Genomic DNA, 21,352 nt, shown 5'->3' with positions numbered 1-21,352 from the left:
CACCGGCGCAATTTGAGCACAACGCATATATTTCAGTTTCATAATTTCGCAGAGTATAAACAAAGTTTTCTGCTGTGAACTTGCGTTTATAGTAAACACATCTATCTATCCCCAATTAGTATATTGCCCTTTTAATTTCTGCCGGGTAATTGTGGTTATATCGATATTCTTTTTTGAAAGGTTGTTCAGTAGCATCAGCATTCTGCATTTTAATCTATTACGCCCTTGTTCGGTCTGTGAAAAAGAAACCGCCAATATTTCGCAATGTTGAATGTCGTACTGGACTTCACCAGGTCTTTGTAACTTACAAAAACTAAGAAACTTGGTATCATTGCGTCTTACGCTGGACACGTATTTTATTGCTAGACTGAAATCCTACCGCTGATAAGTAGTTCTTCGACATTACAATACAGCTAGGTAAGCGCTACAGTATTGTTGAATTATTAAATAAACCAAAACGGACTTCTCATAGCGGGCATCAGGACGTCACAAGCCCCGGAAATGGGTCGATGCTTCGCAAGAACCACACCGCTTACGCAGCAAACATTTTGAATTATTAACTCGGTGCGTACATGTCGATATCTGTGAACAGGCCTCCAACACTCTGTTACGTGTGTTTAGCTTTGCCCAAAGTTCGTAAAGCGCAACGTAAATCTAGCATCATATAGATACCCCCAACCAGCCTCCAATGAACTGTACAATCGCGCTCCTCGCATCATTTTTGTTTTTTCACCAACCTCGCTTTTCTAATGTGTGAATAAATGAAGCAATAATGCAAATAAGTGTGTTCTGTTTTTCTTGTTATACAACTCCCTCTACAACATCGCGCTCGTAAACACTGCGCCTTGGCTCCGCGGAATTGTCTCGCGCGCCAGTAAACGCGCGGGGAGGGTTGCTTTGTTGCTGTTCTGCGCGCTTTATGCGTCGCAACAATGCGTTCGAATGTTGCGAGACAACTGTAGCTGCGCTGAGCGCACTCTGATAAAGACGAAGAGTGAGGGTGTTATGATGGACCGTCAAAAAAAGTGGCGGCGGGACCGGCCGTCTCCCCAGCAAGTATACCTCTCCGCACGCTCTGGTGTGCGAGGGAAAGCAACCGCGACAGGAGGGGGGGTCCGCCGGCGCCGCCGGCGATGCCAAGGCCATGGTTAAGCGGCCACACCGGCGGCGCGGCACTCTTCCGCTGCGTCCGCTGCTCTCGCGGAGCGTGCTCCTCGCACCACGTGACACGCAGCTTGCAGTTTCGCTTCCCGCTGCGACCACGTGACCGCGTCTCTGTGGCAACGGCACGCCTAGTCACCGGCTGCGCCTGTGCAGCAGCCGGCGAAGGAAAATTCCGCTTCTAGGCGTTTCTCTCTCGGAGGGCGGATTCGATGCGAGGATCGATTTTCCGCCAGTACGGAAGTAGACGCGCTTAAAAGACAGTCGCCGCTGCGGGCCGGTCGTCACTTGTTCGCTCCTCCGGCTCAGCACTCTCCAGTCTCTGGAAGGTCAGCTTCGTTCGGCTACCAAGCCATCCTCGTACGCGATCACTGCAACATTAGCCACTGCTGCTGCTGTCGCTGCTCCGATCTCTCCTAGAGCTCCTGCCCACTGCACGGTAGGTGCCGCTTTCGGTCCAGTTCTCCATCGAGAGATGCGTGTCCGCGCGCGCTCAACCCCGTGCCGGCGGCCACTGCGACGCGGCGCCTGCTTCGAGAGCCGTTCGAAATTTTTCAGCGCCTGCGGCTCCTACAGCACGCAGTATTGGTAAACAAGGAGAGCGTAATGCGGCTTCCCTGCAAGCCATGTTCCACCACTACCCCCCTTCGAATGGCTCCAATCGTTCGTTCTCGCCGATACCTATAAGCGGGTTAAAAGCGAGAACGTTCGAGTGCCTGTCTCGATCATCGTTTTTCAATCCAGTCGCAAAATCGGGATGTGGCATTTACATTGTCATTGGTTTGTCTACTTTTGATGTCCCAATCTGGCACTTCTTTAACTTGATTGGCGCCTGGAGGGGAGCCATTCTCTAATCGCTAGGCACTAAACCAACAGAAAAATATTTTGGACATGGTTTTGTCGAGTGACCCGTTGCATAGAAGCACATTGGCACATGTTTAAATAAAAATAAAATAAAATGCTTTCGTATCGGTGTAAATTGGAGGCTGCCCTGCATTTAAACCCTGCTAAATAACAATTCGTTCCTCCGAAGTAGCAGCAATTAAAGCAGTTTCGAAGGTTATGTGAAATATCCGAGTTTATCGTGCATCCATATACTAAAACGTTATGTAGTAATTCGCGGAACGTCAGCAAAATTTGGGTCCAGCACTTCTCTAATAGCTCAAGCCGGCAGCCGCGATCAACAAGCACAGCACACACTTCAAAGGACGATATAGATAGCAAAAACACGACTGGGGGAAGGGCTGTTTGTTTACCCTGCGCGCCTCCATCTGGCTCTGTGCGGTTACTATTTCTGCGCCAGTAATGCGTACCGGCACATGCTTCCTTTTCTTTTCCTAAGCTCTTCTGGCACATCCCGAATAACCTGCTCGTTTTCGTAAATCATTCTCCCAGCGTCAGAGCGATGCATACCTCGCACCGGCTTTTTCTTTTTGCCTTTCAAAATGTCCGCGTCCCAGGGCTGCCCGCACGAGCAGCGAGGCCGCCATCATGGCGGCTTTCGGAACCCGTAGGACTCTCCTCTTTTCCGCCATAGCTGCTGCTAGAACTGCTTACTCAGGCTCACCGACACCCCATGCATAATATGAGGACGTACTGTACGTTAGCGCATTAACGGTTTCTTGTTTGTTTTAGTGCCTATCTTGATTCAATTCTTAGCTAATGTGCCATCCTTACTTTTGCATCTTGATAGTGGTGAGAAAAATTCAAGCAAGTCGTGAGTGATAACATGGCTTTCTCACGGGAGCCTGCATCCCTGTAAATGGTGCATGTTCCCCTTCTGGGAGCGTTGTCCGGGGCCTCATTGTTTCACCATTCGTGGTCCGGCCGCCACACTGCTGCGCCCGCGCGGGACACGGTAACAGATTTGCCCAGGAACTTCAATGCAACCGCATGAAGTCGCATGCATGCGCGCCGAATGACCCAAGTCTTGGCCAATATCCAGTGCATGTCGTCCCGAGCGCATAATGCACTGCACCGTGCACTGTATTACGCTCCAGAGTGAATTGAATTTGGCAAAGGAGGCACCGAAACGCTCCATCCCCAGAAGTGGAAATGAGAAATGCTGCATTCGTTCCTGGCAGTTGTCTGTCACTAGCAATCGATCAGCGTTCAGTTGTGCAGGCTGTATCCCCAGTGCTCGATGCTGATTGCCCGTCTTAGGCAGTGTGCTGTGAGCTGCCTCACAACGCTGTGAGCAGTTTGACAGTGCATTGCTGTATGTTTACAGCATGTGTCGAGAGTCTGGAGAGGGGCTTAGTGTCGCGAAATCGCGCCTTTTTGGTCTCGCATGTAGCACGCAGCTGTCACGTTCACTGCAGCATGTCTCTCGTTGCCGATCTGGGCAGCGTTTCGAGCCTCTCTGAACCTTGTTTGTCCATTTTTCGTCATTTAGCGCTGCGATGCTGAAGTTCTCTTCTCTGTTTCAGCCCGCTTCGGGTGGTGCCAGTAGCTTAGGCACTGGTCAGTGTCGACCTGAAAGCCTCAGGCGCACGCGGATACATGTACCGCCTCAGTTCCGGCTGTGTCGAGAATGGTGTTGTGTGCCACCGGGGGTTACGTACAATGAGCCCTGTGTACGAGTTTCAACCAGAAGATGCAAACTTGTTTCGTGATGAGAAGGTTATCATACCCTCCATGATGGGTTGCTGCAGTGCTTTTAGGCAGGGAAATGGGATTGATTGGTCTGCAACGGTGGGTGGTAGCCGCGCTCCTGCCGCAAGCGCTGACAGAGAAACTTAATAATTTATTAGGGATGGCCCCTCAGGCGATAATTGGGTAAGAGAGGGTAGGGTAGCGTAGTCAATGAAAAAGAAAATTCCGACTATATCACTCTTTCAGACGAACATTTCGTTCCCAGTCAGAGGCAACATTTCTCATTATGTCAAATTTTAGTGAGTATGCCAAATCACAATATTCCATAAAATATTTCACCATTTCTTTTCCCCGTGACGCTCGTTGCCTGAACATGGTCATGTATGTACAAGCCTGTAAATAGAAACTGACATGCGTAGGCGCAACGTAAGGGATTGCGCGCTCATGGCACGATTAGACCAGTCTCCACAAGAAGCAAGCATTGCAACAACCGTAATGCCGGGACAAGCTTCCAACTTCTGGTGTTCTCATCTTTCTAATATGGCGTTGTACTAATTTCTGTAAGTACGTAATTTCTCGAGCGGTTAGCAAGTGTTTAGCGCACGCATCGTGTCAGTCGCATTTACAATGCCGCAAGTGACTCAAGAAAGCAACTCGCATCAATCAGTCGGCATGGTGCTAATTGTCAAGTTACTCGCTTTGTGCGCGCAGCACAATGCGTCGTGCCCTGAAGCGCCGCCATCTGCTGTTGGATGCGAGTGCCGCTTTCTTATTCAAGCTTGTGCAGTTAGGCAATGTCACCAGCTGTCATCACGTTATTAGTATGCTGTTAAACCTAGGTTCTTCGGTTGTGATTGAAGCGTTTATTTTCGTTGATTGGCTGATATCACTCGACAAATATCATCCTAGAATCGGCACTAGTATCCGAAAGCATTAGCCAGTCTCGCCACTCGGCGTCATTGTTTGGGAATGGTTATTGTATCCTCTTGAACAAATGATTACTTGCTCTGGTGTTTGTTGTCACAACTCTTTAGGCGCTGCAAGTGTGCCGATTTTGGACGTTTTCTTCCTTAAGATTTCGCGTAACCTCAAGAATGCCATCTTGTTGAGAAGGGTCATTCTTAATTCAAAAGTGAATGTAGCGTTCTTTAATTATACATAACGACTGGTGCAACAAGATAGCCTGAACATTGAGGTTATGCGGAACCACATTCTTGTTAGCCGCATATTCGAACTGTTTCTACGCCTTAGGTATAACGGCCGGACGTCCTTTGTTTCACGTCGCGCCATGTACTGCCATTCAGCTAAGCACAACGGAGGTTGCACTGACCGAGCACTCAGTGCAGTTGTTTCTTACATCAAATAACTGTGCCTCAATGAGGAGTTGCACAACACCGTAACTTTGGTTTTATTCTGCCTAACCACAGCTTGAATAAATGAAATACGTCATGGCATTTTCATGATTCGTGAAGGTGAAATAACGTTTACCGTTATAAAGGAAAACAACTCGTAGTAATGTTGCAATGTCAGTACGGTACTGAGCAATTTCGCACGTTGCCTGCTTGTATGACTATGCTTTATTCACTCCTCATTGGGCGCAGTCTGTTTTATGTAAAAAAATATTTTCCTAACATAAAATGAAATGTTTGTGAAGTGTGCTACTAACCATGAAACTGACCAACTGCTTTTGTGCTCCATTCGTATCATTGTAAGCACTGGCGTCCCTCGACTACCAATGAGCAACACATCTTGGTGGGAGTTGTCGGGTCAGAAACAGCTTCAATAGTTTCAAATTCTGGCGCAGTGAGACACTTCTGAATTTTCATACTGACAAACTTTTAAAATAACCCGGTCGACTAAAAAGATTATCTGAACGCATGTTCGATTAAAACAGATTGAATTTCCTGGCCTCATCACTTGTAGTTGAAGTCAAGTGCGCTAGTTAACCACAGCCCAACAGCCCTATGCTACAGAAATTTGCAACAATAGTTTTTGCAAGCAGTAAGCCAACTACAGTCGCCCTGAAACTGAGCGGCACAGTTCCTTTTGGACCAAAAAGTACCAAGTACCTCCCATGGGTATATGTCAATATGACACGCTCTGTCCTTCCACGGGGTCTGGTCATGTATTGAAATACGCACTTGGACAATTACTCTAGGTGAATGTATTAAGTCAATGATACTACCAAGTGTAGTTGAGTTTTTTTTTTATTAAATGAAGAAACATATATTAAAGAACATATTCCCTGTGGATTCATCGCCTGCAGCGCTTACTGTATACACATGAATAAATTAATAAAATACATAACAGTCTCATTGGGTGCTGTCTATTAAGACTGTATTCTTGGCTGTAGCTACCTAAGTGCGGTAAAACATCGTACTGCGTAGTCAAGCATATTCATTCTCGCCAAAGCCAGGCGTTATGAATGGTGCCTATGCCGGGGTGCTCTCTAGAAATCTAGCCTTCGCAAGTTCCCGGATAACGATAGTATCGAAAGTGCACCCCTGCTCAGTCAAAACTTGAATGCTTTTCAGTGGAAGCTGTTTACTGCAGGATGTCAGCACGAATTGTGCCTACATGATAGCCGTCCACAGTCCAAACTGCGAGGTATTTAGTACCGAGATTTTTCTCGTGCATTGAGCATTAGAAAATAATTAAAAGTGCAATTTAAGTTTTCTGCCATTGTCTTCGGTACGAGTGTGTGTCGTAACACGTGCAAGTTTCAATTTGCAAATAAAATGTTTGACGCCTCTAGGCTGTACTGCCAGGAAAGATGGGTCTCTGGTGTTAGAGGCTCGGGGTATGTGCCAACGCTTCGGCAAGTGAATTTTCGTCGTCAAGCAAAGCCCATTTCTCGCAGCGGTGCTCGCGAAAACTGGGCGAACAGTAGAAACAATAGTGCGTTGTGTACAGAACAAAAACAACAAAAAGTTTGTTACGGTCCGAGGCATAAATAATCCAACCTGTAAGCGTTCTGTGTTGAATTGCCTGCCGCCGTAACCTCTTGCTTGACATAAAGCTGATTCATCCACAGAAACCCTGTGCCCTGTATTATTGCAAGCAAGAACCGTTGGTTTCGTTTTCAAGACGACCGTTCGATGCTTGCAGTGCAAAATGCTACACATTTTGGTCCCTTCATTTATGCTGTGCGCTGAACAGTTTCACTCGCTTTCCTGCACTTACGCAAAAACGTACGAAAAAACAATCCAAAAATGGTAGCCAAAGGAACACTGACACGATCATTGTGGAAAGCCAGTTTTTTTATCCTTTTTATTATTTCTATCTGGAGTAGGAAATTGCAATATGACTAATTCTTGTGAGCATATTTTTCATTAGCTTTAGCACTGGTATCATATTTTGTTTACCTTTCAAGAACATATGTCTCCGTTGAGACCGCACGCCGTCTCTTGTTGAATCAAATACAGTGGTGACCTCAGCAAAATTATGCTTCTTCAACGTAATGTTTTGCAGTTGCCACCCACTAACACCAGTCCCATATGTACAACTCTCACATCGTATTTCATAAAGCCCAAGTTCCTGGCAAGGACTTCATGGGCACAGTTATGAATACGTAATAAGACCAATTATGCTCTGTGTGAAGTTGAACTCCTAAATAGTCTCGTTTTTGGGTACTGCTGTCTTCTCGTCTCGCAGCCTGTTACCGGCAGGTTGCCTCGACTCCGCGATACCAGAAGGCCAAGCTAGTTTGATAAGGTTGTTATACTTGCTAAAGGCCTTGCTAAATTCGAACTAACGATCGCTTATAAGCCTAGTCGTACCTTGTCAGGCCTTGATTCAGTGTGTTCTATGAGTCGGTGTGTTCGTCGCTGCGACGTCGTTGGCAGGCGATGATAGCCGTAGGGAATATTTCAGGATCTTAAGTAATCGTTTAGTGTTAAGCCGTTACGATATGAAACGCTGCATTACTTGCGAGCGAGAACATAAATAAGCATGCTTTTTATGAGTGCTGCCTCTGGGTTTTGCCCCATGACATGCATACGTCGACCTTTCTGACAAAATAGAAAGAAGAAAGATAGGACACTGAACACGAAAGAACCTTCTCTTTGTAAAGGTTTGGTGCACGGCCAATTATGTGCGGCATTTTCAACAGTGCGCTGAACAGACTGAACAGACGTCTTCCGTAAAGCACCACTTCATATCCTGGTTACGTTCCTGGCGTTAGAAATACTGTTATGTTGCTCCTGACATCATTTCCATGCAACCCAACGGGCTGTGCTGTTACGCACAAGTTCTTCTATTAGATCCGTCTGAAATCGCGTCTTCGCTTTCTCAGCATTTCTTAGCGAAAAAAAAACGAATGATGAAATACACAAGCATATTGCCGCTTTCCGTCTAGACTTCTTTCCCTGCGCCTTTATAACTGTAATTGAGGTAAATCCATCGGAGAACCCTCAACTGATCTGGCTAGAAAGACAAAATGAACATTGTTGTCTTTAAGACCGCGTTAAGTATGCGCTAGAAGATGGGCGTTGTTTCTTGTGTTAATTAACCAGTTATGTCATTCGCCATGAAGCAACAAAAGTTAAATTGTGCACGCGAAACGAAAGACGTTCTAAAATAGCAAATAGTCTCAACACGAAGTGGTAGGCTACCTTATTCCATCCTACATATCATTTAAGGGAGCCTAACACGACTTGAAAGCACTGGAGCAAGCTTAATCTCCATTGGCTTAAATCTCATCATTTTAGTCACTGCAACGACACTACTGAAATTGGTTTCCATGATGTCGCTCTACACATGGTTTCCATGTAACCAGTACCCCTACTGAAGGGGATCTTGCGATAAGTGACATTGTTACGAAGGTCCTGTTGTGTAGATAGGATCGTCGCACTCGCACCAAACCGACTGTCGGTAGCTGTGAAATTCAAACATGCCTAAAAGAATAGCTGTCTGAAAACTGACTAAATGAATGCTTAACAGGATGCTCTCCACTTTGCGAAAACGCTTCCTCATTCAGTAAATCTTCTTAAACCCCCAAGTCAGCTACACGACACGTTTTGGAGAACATTTCAGCGCAGCTGCGCACCATGCCAACGACCAGTAGAAGGTGCCACCAAACACAGCATATTCAAAGCATTGTTTAGTATTCAAATAACGCGCCTCTGCGATGCTTTGGAAAAGTGCCCGCACTACGAAAGCGTTCGTCTCAATTATTTGAAAGCGTTTTATTCCGCGCTATTTAAGTTTTTAATTGAATATTCCCACAAGTATGGTGTTTTTTTTATCTTAAGATCGACGCCTTACAAGAATTAGTTCATTTGTTATATTTGTTCCAGAATACCTGCAACTACATGTGTCTCAGCTAAAGCTTGGTTCTAGCTGCATATGAAACCCTGTGTCGTTAGGGGTCACGTAGTTCAAAGAACTGTTGCGCAACAATACCTTACACAGCACACGGAGGCACTGACTGTTAACATGGGTGACAACTGCATACTCACTGCATCAGGTACAATGCAAAGCAGATATACACTTATAGAATCCACGTGGACAAGTTGTTTTCGCAAGGTTACTCACACATAAGTTCGATAGAAAACGAAGCGCTAGGTACAATAACATTCGTATTACATTGAAAACACTCTTGAACGTCACTGGTGTGCGCCATCCAAGTCATCGACCTCAAGTGGATCATTTCAAGTGGACAATGTGGTATGTCAAAACTTTGAGCAAGTCGCGCATCTCTTCAGGGAGCTTTCCTGTAAATGTAGCAAGGTTTATGTAACCTGCAGCCATAACGCATGCTGCTCTGTCGCACTATCATTACAGGGTTCATAATATTTTCGACAGAACCGATCGCGCAGTGATTATCGCGTGCGTGAGTAAAGCACAAGTTCCATTCCTGTCATTCATTCCCGGCATTGTAAGCGTGACTCGACAAGCCTTCCATTACGGAGGCAAACCATTGGAGGTTCCTTAATAGACGCTCTCTGCGGGGAGCTGCGCTAGAATAGGAATGAAACTTGCGCTCGGCACCCAGCATTCCCATTATTGTCGACGGACTGGCCGCAGCTGGACACCTCTCTGCTGGCTGTCTTATTAGCTCGCTTGCACGTCGTCGGCTCTTATGTGATCGAGTGAATAACGCGCGCGTCACACGGCGTTGTTGTATCGCGAAACTTTTGAGCTTATCTGTGTTTTCGCATGCTTCTGCGGTGGGTCTGCGGACAGTAATGCACGATTTTGAGCGATGCACCGGACTGAGGCGCCAAGTTTCTGCAGGGCGGCATTTGCGATTCTGCGCAGAGGCAGCTGACACCGTGACCCAACTTGCATGCAGCGAGTTCGCCGTTTGCGTGCACCAAGTCGAGGTGTCGACACACGATATGCATTTATGCCACCTTTGGTACAAATAGCGATTGTATTTAGAATCGCGTCACTAACGTGCTGAAGTAGTGCCGCGTGTGAAAGACTTCTGTGCGAATGTTCTCCAACGGCACTAATAAGCAATGCATATCTAAAACGCATTAGGCCACATTTTGCCCTTAATTATTAACGTTAAGCTTTTTTCCACGTTATAGAGTTTTCTTTTTTTCCACCGTAATTGCTCTTAAAGAAGGAAGACATGCGTGGAGCCGTTTTGCTTTGCTTCCTTTGCAACTGAACTTCTCCCAACGTTACCTGGCCTAAACCATGTACATTTAGACGATTGCATGAGAATTGTTCAATTATCTGTTTAGCCGCACGAAGCTTAGCAAAATTCAGTACTGTGACCCCCTTTTAAAAGGGCTTGCACCATTTTACTCAATAAATTTGCGTACTAGTCCTAGGGTAGGTAACGTCGAACAGTACGCGAAATCTCTACTTTCGTTTGTTATGTGGTGCCTTCGTGCCAGCTTTAACACGCAAGCGGATATCAGCTCAGCCTTTTAGGACCTGTACCGTGTCTAATGCGACGCAGTATAGAGCAGGTGTGAAATCCCCTTGCGTTGTCTCTCTTACAGTGTGCTCTGCACCCATTTCGTATTCAGTAAGCTACCTATGCAGTCTTCGTCTGGTTAATTCAATATCTTATGCATACATGCACTAAATTTTCTGGCCTGTTGTCTTGCACAAGTATCAGCCGTTCTTCCATGTACGCTCAACAGACAGGAATGGTGCAGTTTATTTTACAGCAGACGTAACAACGCCACGAGTGGCAAACGATCACTCGTGAAAAACGCGGTGCCTTCACGCCTGCTCGATACCTGCGAAGTCACTTGCTGAATTGTGCGACAGTCTCGTCGAAGCGGGAGCTGCGCCTCTTGCCACGGTGTCCTTTAGAAATCGGCCAGAGTAGTACGTGGATAGCCGAGGCACCGGGCCCTCTCCACCTTCGACGAGCCTGCAGCTAACCGCAGCGTGCGACTGGTGGACCTGGGGACGGTCACTAACGCGACGTCTGTGTCCGTGTGGAGCAGATTGCGCATCCAAGATGGTGAAAGTGGAGATCGACAGCCCGATGGTGCGCTACTCGGCGGACCTGATTGAGGCCGACTACGTGTACTCGATGTCCGAGGCCAAGGTCGAGGGCAACGTGTGCCGCGTGCGGCCGCGCGACGTCCGCATGACGTTTCGCACCAAGAGGCGCGTGCCCCGGCTGGGTGTCATGCTGGTCGGCATGGGAGGCAACAACGGCACCACCGTGGTGGCCGCCACGCTGGCCAACAAGCTGGGCCTGTCCTGGAGAACCAAGGACAAAGTCCAGGTAAGCGGCCGCGCCCTGCTAGGGAGGTAGGTGTAGGCGCTTGCAAGGAGGCAGAACCCGTGGCAAAGAGCAGCTTACACCGCCGTCACAAGGGCACAGATAAACTTATTTTAGTAAAATGTGTTCGCGAAGGCATGAAGTGAAGCATCCTACAAAGGCTGCGATGTGACAGCACCGTCAGTATAGAAACATTTATCTGCTCTTCGGGAACGCTTTCGCCCCCCCCCCCCCTTTTAGCAAATTTTACCTCAAAAAATTTACCACGTACACTATATGCTTCCAGATCACATTTACTTAAATGGATTGAATGACCTTTAATTGGTGCTTGTGAAATTTAGTAGTTAAGCTCTTTTGACAAGAGTACTTTTATAACGTAGGAGAGTTGCAACCCAGATAACATCAAATGCTAAAGTAGATTAAATGTTTAAGCACTGTACTGCTACCGTTTTCACCCTGCGACGCGTTTAATCCAAGGCGCTCAATTCTCAAACTACTGAACGCAAAAGTCGTAGCGCCTGGGAAGTAATAGCGCTATAGCAGTACGACACATGGTCGTTTTAGCGTACCGTGTGCGCATACGAATTGTATGCGCACCGAGGGTCTGACCATGGTGTACAAATAGGATAACTGTATGCTGAAATGTTAACATTCGCTTGAAGAGAAAAGAGCGTAGCGCACGCGGTCTAAAAAAAACTTGGAACAGGACGTAATCGCTTGACATTCAGATTGCAACAGAAGTGCTTAAAAATGAAATTCTACGTGGTTTCTACGTGCCGAAAGCGCGATCTGATACGGCCACTGCGACCGAACCTGCGACCTCGAGCGTAGCAGCGCAACGCCGTAGCCACTATAGGCTACCGCGGTATAGGTAACGAAAGGGGTCTGACGGTTGAATTCAGTCGTTTTCTTGGTGTTGAGGGGGCATAGATTGGGAACAAAGATTGGCGATAGCACAGGACTGCGTGCTCTCGCGAAACGTATACTGTCAGATTAGCAGGCGGCTTGTCTGAGGCCATCGTGTATCGCAGGTATAGTTACCAGCGTCCGTAGCAAGGTTGTCTTTTTGCAGCCTATGCCAATGCTCTTCGTGGATAGCGCGCCAGTTCAATGCTACGATGGTTTTTTTTTTTTTGTCTTCAAGTCAACGTATTCTTATTTCCAGCATGCCAATTACTACGGGTCCATCACGCAAGCTTCTACCGTCAGCTTGGGGACTGGGCCCCAGGGAGATGTCTGTGTGCCGATGAAGGACCTGCTGCCCATGGTGAATCCGAACGATGTAGTCTTTGACGGCTGGGACATATCGAGCCTAAACATGGCCGAGGCCATGCGCAGGGCCCGGGTGCTAGACGTGCAGCTTCAAGATCAGTTGGCGCCCCACATGGAGAAGATGCGGCCTCGGCCTGGTATCTTCGACCCAGCCTTCGTTGCCGCCAACCAGGAGGACCGCGCCGACAACGTAATACCAGGTACGAAATCCACAGGCATTTGCTCTAATGCGTTCATAAACCACTACGAGTCGGCATTTTCTAAAATAAACTAAGCTAGTTCAGTTCTTTCAGATAAAGTATGAATTACTTCTTCCGCATGTTGTGGCAGCAGGGGAAAAACAACTAACAACAGAAAGATAAATTATACCTTAAGATGATGCTAACGCACCACGTTTACTTGCTGTTCTTCTGTACAACAGGCAACAAACAGCAACAACTGGAACGCATCCGGGCTGACATCCGCGAGTTCGTTGCCTCGAGCAAAGTGGACAAGGTGATCGTACTCTGGACAGCCAACACGGAACGCTATTGTGACGTCACTGATGGCGTCCACGACACGGCTGCAAGACTTCTTGACGCCATCGAAAATAGCCACCCTGAAATCTCTCCGTCGACAATCTTCGCTGTAGCCGCAGTGCTCGAAGGCGTAAGGCTCCCCGCCTCTTACGTGTTTACTGAACGTCTTAGAAGTGTAATATTTCTATACAGTGGGAAATAGAGAATTCGCCGGAAGGTAACAAACAAGAGAAGGAATAGGGGGAGGGGGGGGGGGGGAGGATGTCTTAAAAACGTAGTTGTTGAGGATGCTAAAATCCAATATAATTCAATTACGAAGTGTCGAAACCAAGATATGATTATTAGGCACGCCGTGGTGGGGGACTACTGATTAATTTTGACCACCTGGTGTTCTTTAACGGCACTCAATGCACGGTACACCGGCGTTCTTGCATTCTGCCTTGGTTAATCCCCCCATCCCCCCCATCAAAATGCAGCCTCCGTGGCCAGGATTTGAACCTGCGACCTCGGGCTTACCAGCGCAACGCCAAATCCACTACGCCACCACGAGCAGTATTTCAAAATATTAAGGTTACGAGTAATTTATATAATAATAGTGCCAACTACGGCGCTGAATAGTGTGAATACTACGTTGACAAAGGCCTCGCAGTAATTGTGGCTCGTCATATTGGTGCTTCCGTAGTGTCGAACGGAGGCCGCACTGCTTACATGAGTGACCATGCGAACGAGTATTACCAGCACGGTCATGCAAGTGCTCTACGAACGTAAGGGATCGCGCAATAATTAAAACTGAAAATGTCAGCTAATGCTCTATACAAATATAACTTCTACAAAAGTCGCGTCACTGCATCGTTCGTTGGCTTTCTTTCACCACTTTTGGGACAATAGCGAACATGAGTTCACATTCTCAAATTTGTAGTACCCATTTTTCTCGTGTTTTTGTGGGAAACATCCACTCAGTCGCTAATTACCAGTTCACATGCCCCAGTGGAGCGCATAGCTTCAGCGCTCACATCAACGCGACCCGGCCCTTGCTCCTAGGACGAGCCACGTTGCCGCTAGTAAGCGTGGTGTTTCCGTCTTTCCGCCCTTGCAGTGCACCTACATCAACGGGTCCCCCCAGAACACCTTCGTGCCGGGACTTCTGGAGCTGGCCAGGCAGCGCCAGGTCTTCTTGGCTGGTGATGACTTCAAGTCTGGCCAGACAAAGCTCAAGTCGGTGCTCGTGGACTTCCTCGTGTCGGCCGGCATCAAGCCAGTCTCCATCGTCAGCTACAACCACCTAGGCAACAACGACGGCAAAAACTTGTCGGCTCCCGCCCAATTCCGTTCCAAGGAAATCAGCAAAAGCAACGTTGTCGACGACATGGTTAACAGCAACTCCATCCTCTACGCTCCGGGAGAGAAGCCGGATCACTGTGTAAGTAGTGCATAGTTGCAGCAGACCCCTCTAGCCCATGCCTGGCTTAATTCGTGCGCAACGCGCTGCACTTTACAGATGTAGCTCACTGTGCTCAACATGTACTACGCACCCGCCGTGGTTGCTTAGTGGCTGTGGTGTTGGGCTGCTAAGCACGAGGTTGCGGCATCGAATGCCGGCCACGGCGGCAGCATTTTGATGGGAGCCAAATGCGAAAACACCCGTGTACTTAGATTTAGGTGCTCGTTAAAGAACCCTAGGTGGTCCAAATTTTCCGAGTCCCTCTCTGCGGCATGCATCATAATCAGATCGTGGTTTTGGCGCGTAAAACCTCATAATTTAATTTTAATGTACTACGCTGGAAGGCGTTACTTTCCCCGCAACCCGTGCTACAACGCGGCTCTCAGAGCCCTTCTAAAATTTCCAAGTGCAAAGGATCAAATATCCGATGCTTTTTCCGGCATGGTGGCCGGCAAGCGTCGGCCGGCGTATTTGCGGCGTCTCCAAAAACAACGTGACCAAAGGTCACACTCGCTTAGCGCCAAAGTCTGCCCATCCAAGATACAGGCGCTGGCACTGGAAATGGCTCGCAAAGCAAGAGGCACGCAAATTACACATATCATAGCCTCCGAGACGAGGCAATGCGCAGGGAACGGCGCGCGTGATCTCGGAAGCCATGTACTCAACAATCAAACTTTTTGCTGCACTTTGAATATAGCAGGGCATTTTTATAAAATAAATAATAGTGTTTTATCTGCACTTAACTAGTTGCATGTAGTTACTTGTAATCAATTGCATTCCCTGCTAGTTTTCTAATTAAGCGATTACATACTTTATCGGTAACGCTCATTGTAATTCAATTGCTTTTTTTTCCGGTAACCAATTATTAAATGTAACCAGATTCTTTATTTACGCGACAAGCTGTAACAGGCGACGTAGGTTCGAGCGCTTGAATTTGTTGGGCACTATACAGATTATTTCAGTGAACAATTAATTTTTTTTTAATTTCCTGTGACAGATATCACAATTCTAGCTGATGAGCTGGTCTACTCGAAGAGGCGGACATTACTTGCATAAAAAATTGAAATTCATAATTATCTAACTAACAAAAATCCACCAATTAGGTTTTTAACTAATTACCTGATGGTACATATTGCCGTTTGCAAATCCTAGCAGGTGATATAAGGCATAATCACTTGAAAAGAATTGTGTGGAGGACACCATTTACGTGATATGCGCCTTCAAACGTGCGGTAAAAATGCGCTGTCGTTCCACTTACTTTTTTAACAAAACGTCGTTTTATGCATTAAATCGCTAAAGTAACTGGAAAGCCAATGCATTTCTTCACAAAGTTCGGGAATTAATATCTCGAAACTGGTGTCACCCTGAGAATGCGGATCCGCCTTGCGAACTCTCTGGCTAGAATTTGTTAATTGCAATGTGTGCCATAAGGTAATTAGTTAACAACTTAATTGCTAGATTTTTGTTAATTAGTCGATTATGCGTTTCAACTTTTTTCTGCAACTAATGTCCACCTCTTCGAATAGACCAGCTCACGGACTAGAATAATGCTATCTGCACAGGCAGTTCAAAAAAAAAAATTTTTTTGAAAGTGTTCGTTGAAACACCCGACATACAATAGAACGCCCGCTGTCACACCACGCAGCAGACTCTCGGATGCGCGTATACAGAGAGGCAGGCATCGCTCAGTATTTGTTTCCTCCACATAAGATGTTGGCCGACGATTCGAACCGGCCTTGCTATGGCTCGATAGCTACGCCCACTTCGGATGTTGGTGCCATGCAAATCACCTGCGGGCGATTTTTTTCAGTTCTCCATTGGCGCTCCGGGGATCGCATTCTCAAGAGTGCCAGTAACAACTGAGTGCTGCACTTCGCAGAGGACACAGGCGCGAGCTTCGTGGCGTTGAATAACCACATGTTTTTACGTCACAACACCACCCTTCTCTGCAGCACACACATTGAGCAACCTTTCAGTGTCGCTGCTGATTTCCTCAAATAAAAACGAGGGAAGATGACCAACAAATTTTTGTCAAATGCAGTAGTTAGTGAATATAAACAATTTGTGAAGGGCTGCAGAGCAGTGGGCGCACTGAAAGAGCCAGGCCAGCTCGTTCAGTTTGCTCTTTGTGCAGTCTTAGTAAAGGTTGAGAGGAAAGTAATGTAAATGTAATCGTTTACATTTAACGGTAATTGCTCAATTAATTTAATAGGGCGGTAATTGATCACTGTAATTAATTACATTTTTGACTGAAGTAATTGTAATCGCTAACTCTTTTTTTAGGTAGCGTGTACAAGTCCGGTTTTTTGTTGTGCAACATATACCTAGAAGCTGCCGGCAGGATATTGAACGCTCACTTTGTCCACTCCCGCCGGTGTCGAAAATGCATCTGAAGTTTGTTTCTTGTCGTTCAGGTTTTATATTCCCTGTTATAGTCTAAATATTCTGACCACTGACGACGTGGTCTAGTCTGCCGAATGTTGAGTGCTCTACTGTTTTATGCCTGCACATATTCCATTTTTATTTATTTACTTATTTTAATTAGCCCGGCTATTCATTACTCACTATCCTCTTTGCTTTTTGCCTTTCTTTCTCTAGAGCAGGCATGCATCTCCTGGTGGCAGTTAAAAATAATAGTAATATTGTTTGAACTTACAAAACCGACATCTTGCCACCAGGCTTGTTCAAGGGTGTTGGAAGCTGGGAGCCTGACCGTGCACCCCTTCGTTGTGCAAATTGAAGAAATAAAATTGCTCCTCGAAAGTAACTTACGGCGACAAATACCAGTTCATAAAATTTTACGGAAGCATAGTACTTGGCGTGAGTTTGCTACGCCTTCGTATACTTCACAGACAAGTTTATTTGGATCCTGGTTCTACATTGAGGCGTCGCTCGTTTTCAGTTCGGGATGCACGTAATAATAATCAGCGTATTACGTGCTTCATGTATAGTGTCAGCGTTTTAGTACGTGAATACGTGGTGGCTGACGTGGTGAGTGACCTCTCTATATTCCCGATTACGTCACAGGTGGTCATCAAGTACGTGCCATACGTGGGCGACAGCAAGCGTGCCATGGACGAATACACGAGCGAGATAATGATGGGCGGCCATAACACCATTGTGGTGCACAACACATGCGAGGACTCGTTGCTGGCAGCGCCGCTCATTATCGATCTGTTCGTTCTGGCTGAGCTGTGCGAACGCATCGAGTTCAGCGTGGCCGGCAGCAAGTTCCAGGGCTTCCACAGCGTGCTCTCTCTGCTGTCGTACCTCTGCAAAGCGCCCGCCGTGCCTCCCGGCGCGCCCGTGGTCAACGCACTCTTCAAGCAGCGCTGCTGCATCGTCAACGTGCTGCGTGCCTGCATAGGCCTGGCGCCCTGCCATTTCATGGATCTCGAATTCAAGGCCAGTGACGCGTCCGTCTGGGAGCGCTCTAAGAGCGCCCTGGTGCCCGAGGAGTCCGGCTCCAAGAAGCAGGCCCGCTCGCCGCACGAGGTGCGCACCATCGCCTGAGCAGCCACTCGGCTCGTCCTGGCCCCAAGCCACCGCCGGCCGCAGATCTCACGCGAAGAACTGTTTTCGTGCAACTGCTGTCCCCGAAAGGATGACACTGTCTTGGCGGGCGCGAGCCGCTGTTCACTTGCCTTCTACGCAGGACGCTAATGTCGGATCAAAAACGCCAGTGAATGGATTGCTCGTAGGGCTCTCAAAGCGCTACGTACAAATTTCTCGTCCTGCAATGCACAATTGTCAAACATCGAATCGTTCTGGCAAGGTAGCAATCTTGCGATGAAATTTGAAATCGCTTTCTGATCGTTGTTTCGTGAAACTATGACTTCAGTAGCAAACCGAGAACTAGGTGGCCGACGTTTAAAGTGCTTTCACGAGAATAACACGTATTGCCCTGTTTTGGACCAAAGGCTGCCTCTGTACACTAGTTTTAATGTTTTTGACGGCGCCTGCCATGATCACTGTCGTCAGGACTAGTAAGTACACAAGCTTCTCACATTTCCGCCTCCCGCCAAATACATGCGCGCGCGCACACACGCATACAAAACACACGAACACACTGGATTCTCTCCTGACTTTCTGAACATTCTTATGCGTAGTCTCCCTCAGCCATGCTTTAGTGTAATTGAGGGATCGGAGCGCTCTAGGCAGCCGAGTTCCAGCGTGCGAGTACTGAACTACTTCCTTCGTAGATAAAGCTGCACTTGAAATTTGCGCATTTCTTCTCTTTCGTGTTCTTTTTTTTTTTCGTGCACGTGTCGTGAGGAATGTACTCAACTTGTTCTTTTGAAGCCCTTGTTTATTATAACTGTCTTCGCGCCTCCCTATAGCACTATAGTGGCAGCTTATTTTTAAAAATAGCTCGGTAGTTTTCATCCATGTATTTTCGAGCGTAAATAGATGAGTGAACACGCCACGTGTTATTGCTGTATACTATTCGGGATGAGTTACGCGCCTGAGAAAAGTGTGCATTCGCACACAGTGATGGGAACTTCGCATTTCGCTTGAGCGATGCGCAATGCGAGGGTCCGTGTGACTGATCTCTGTGCGAATGACAGGGTTTGGCAGTGAGCGAATCCATTGCGCTTGTGCGTACGCATTGCGAGCAACAAATGGAACAGCTCTCTGCGGTGAAAGAAATGGAGCGGCTTTTCCTGCTCGTTTTCGTACCTGTGCACACATGCACACGGGTGGGTATCGCGCTTTATCAATAGACAACTTTTTTAAATGAACGCGTTTTGTTTGTGATGTTGAAGCGCGTTCATCTGCGTGTGTGCCGTATTCTCAGCAACAAAGACAGCTGTCTGTAGCCACAGGAAATGTGACGCTTGCGTCTCTTGTTACACTTGCGGTCGCATTCGAGCGCCCCTGCCAGCTGCAAATTTTTGTGCAGTTCAACCATACTCCACGTGCTCTTATCTGGTCAGGTCACTTATGCGCGTTTTTTTTTCCTACTATTATTAGATTTTTCGTTCATACACGCTGTGTGGTTTCTTTCTGGACTGAGGAGCTTTCTGACAATGAGCAACGCAGCATTTTGTGCCGCCAGACTCGAAGCTCGGCAATACATGGAATTGGCGAGCTGTGGCTTGCAAGATCACGTCCCGTCATGGCAGCGTTCTCAAACTCGGTTGCTTGCACCGAAGGCCTCCTCAAGACCAACACCTAGCTCCTGTGGGAGATGGACACTGTAACAGTTGCAACTTCTGGACAGTATCGTCCTGAGATAGTCCCTGTAACTGCCGTGTCGTTGAACTCGGCGCATGTGCATGGGAAACCTTCTCTCAAGCCGCGGACCTTTTAATAAGACTTTTCTTCCTGTGAATGAATCAACTGTATTGTATTCTGTCTTAGCGATGCTTTTGCGCGCTTTATATGTAGGGTTGTTCGTTTTCGGGCAAAACCCGATTTTACCCGATTTTGCACCCCGAACGTGTTCCTAACATATCGGGTAAAACCCGATTTTTCCCGATTTCTGAAACAACTGTGCCCACGGAATTGCTGTGCCTCCAGTTGGCGCGCAGGCGAGAGGCGGCGAAAGTGGCCGACAGACAGACAATCGTTGACTGCAGACCCCGTGGTTCCAGAAGCGGCTGCTGAGTCAGTCGTTTGATGACTACCGACCTCTCTTTAATTCCGTGATGGACGATGTAGGCTCGCTTCGCGAGGAGTTCAACCAGTACTTGCTGGAAGCAAGCCCCACAAATGAAGGTGTTGAAGTGACGGACTTTTGGAACGACGCAACTGTGCGTTACCCAAGGCTAGCAAATGCAGCGTTATCATTGTCGTGCCTAGCTAATGGCAGCTGTGACGTTGAGCGAACGTTCTCTCAGCTAAGGTACCTGCAGAGACCCGACAGGTCTCGTATGGAAACCGAGATGTTGCGCATGCAGATGATTATGTATGTTAATAAGGACGTGTAGAACGTCGATGACCAGCCCTCGTGAATAAAATGTTTCTTTTCTCAAGACTGACCGTTGCCTCTCACTGCGAGTAATAATTAATTACCAAAGAAACGCCAAATTTTACAATATTTTCTTGAAAGCAGCCCAAAATCTAGCCCTAATTGTTACCCACCGGTTAGAGCAAATCGAATAAATTATTAGTTTGCAAATTTAACCCGATAAAAGCCGAATTGCGGAATTTTTCCACGAAAAACCCGATTTCTCCCCTATTATCAAGCCGAAAAATAACGCCCGATTTTTACCCCCCGAATTAGAAAAAATATAAAACCCGAAAACGAATAACCCTACTTATATGTCATGTCTACCAGACGGTTTCAGTCAAGGCCAATGTTCCTTGGAGTGTAATGCGCGAACGCGCGATCCTCTTCTGACTAAAAACAAGTTGCTTTAGGAAACTGTCTTCGGTCGTTTGTGCGCACCCTGGTTGTAGTAACTATGTGACTTGAAGAATGTTTGGGACAAATCATATCCGCACTGTTGGCAACACCACAGTGCGTGATTTGAGATGTTCCACCCGTACAATACTGCTGGCTACGCCGAATGTTTTCAGGGGTGTGATATTTGTGTCAACCTGAGAGTGTTTTCATACCACCTAACTGTAACGTGTTATACCGAGTGAGCAAGCTAGCTGAACCTGTTTCATGTCTGTCATGGGTCCATTGTGTTCCTGTTTGTACAGTATACAATATTG

General features: G+C 47.1%; 1 protein-coding gene across 2 annotated transcripts in view; it reads left to right on the top strand.

Moving 5' to 3' along the window:
* Positions 1 to 20,670, top strand: part of Inos (Inositol-3-phosphate synthase) — an 85,656-nt gene extending 64,986 nt beyond the window's left edge. Inside the window, exons 1-6 of one of the 2 annotated variants that reach the window (XM_065439463.1) lie at positions 1,338 to 1,600; positions 11,172 to 11,458; positions 12,621 to 12,927; positions 13,149 to 13,375; positions 14,342 to 14,665; positions 17,714 to 20,670. In XM_065439463.1, the coding sequence (XP_065295535.1) occupies positions 11,186 to 11,458; positions 12,621 to 12,927; positions 13,149 to 13,375; positions 14,342 to 14,665; positions 17,714 to 18,199 (1,617 nt within the window). In that variant the 5' untranslated portion in view covers positions 1,338 to 1,600; positions 11,172 to 11,185 and the 3' untranslated portion in view covers positions 18,200 to 20,670. Of the gene's footprint in view, positions 1 to 1,337; positions 1,601 to 11,171; positions 11,459 to 12,620; positions 12,928 to 13,148; positions 13,376 to 14,341; positions 14,666 to 17,713 lie in introns of those variants that run through there. The other variant, XM_065439464.1, reaches the window with a different exon arrangement.
* The last annotated feature ends 682 nt before the right edge of the window (positions 20,671 to 21,352 follow it).

The sequence above is a fragment of the Dermacentor albipictus genome, chromosome 1, assembly GCF_038994185.2.
Source record: "Dermacentor albipictus isolate Rhodes 1998 colony chromosome 1, USDA_Dalb.pri_finalv2, whole genome shotgun sequence".
Classification (NCBI taxonomy): Eukaryota; Metazoa; Arthropoda; class Arachnida; order Ixodida; family Ixodidae; genus Dermacentor; species Dermacentor albipictus.
Note: the sequence above shows the minus strand (reverse complement) of the source record. Positions and strands in the feature narration are given on the sequence as shown.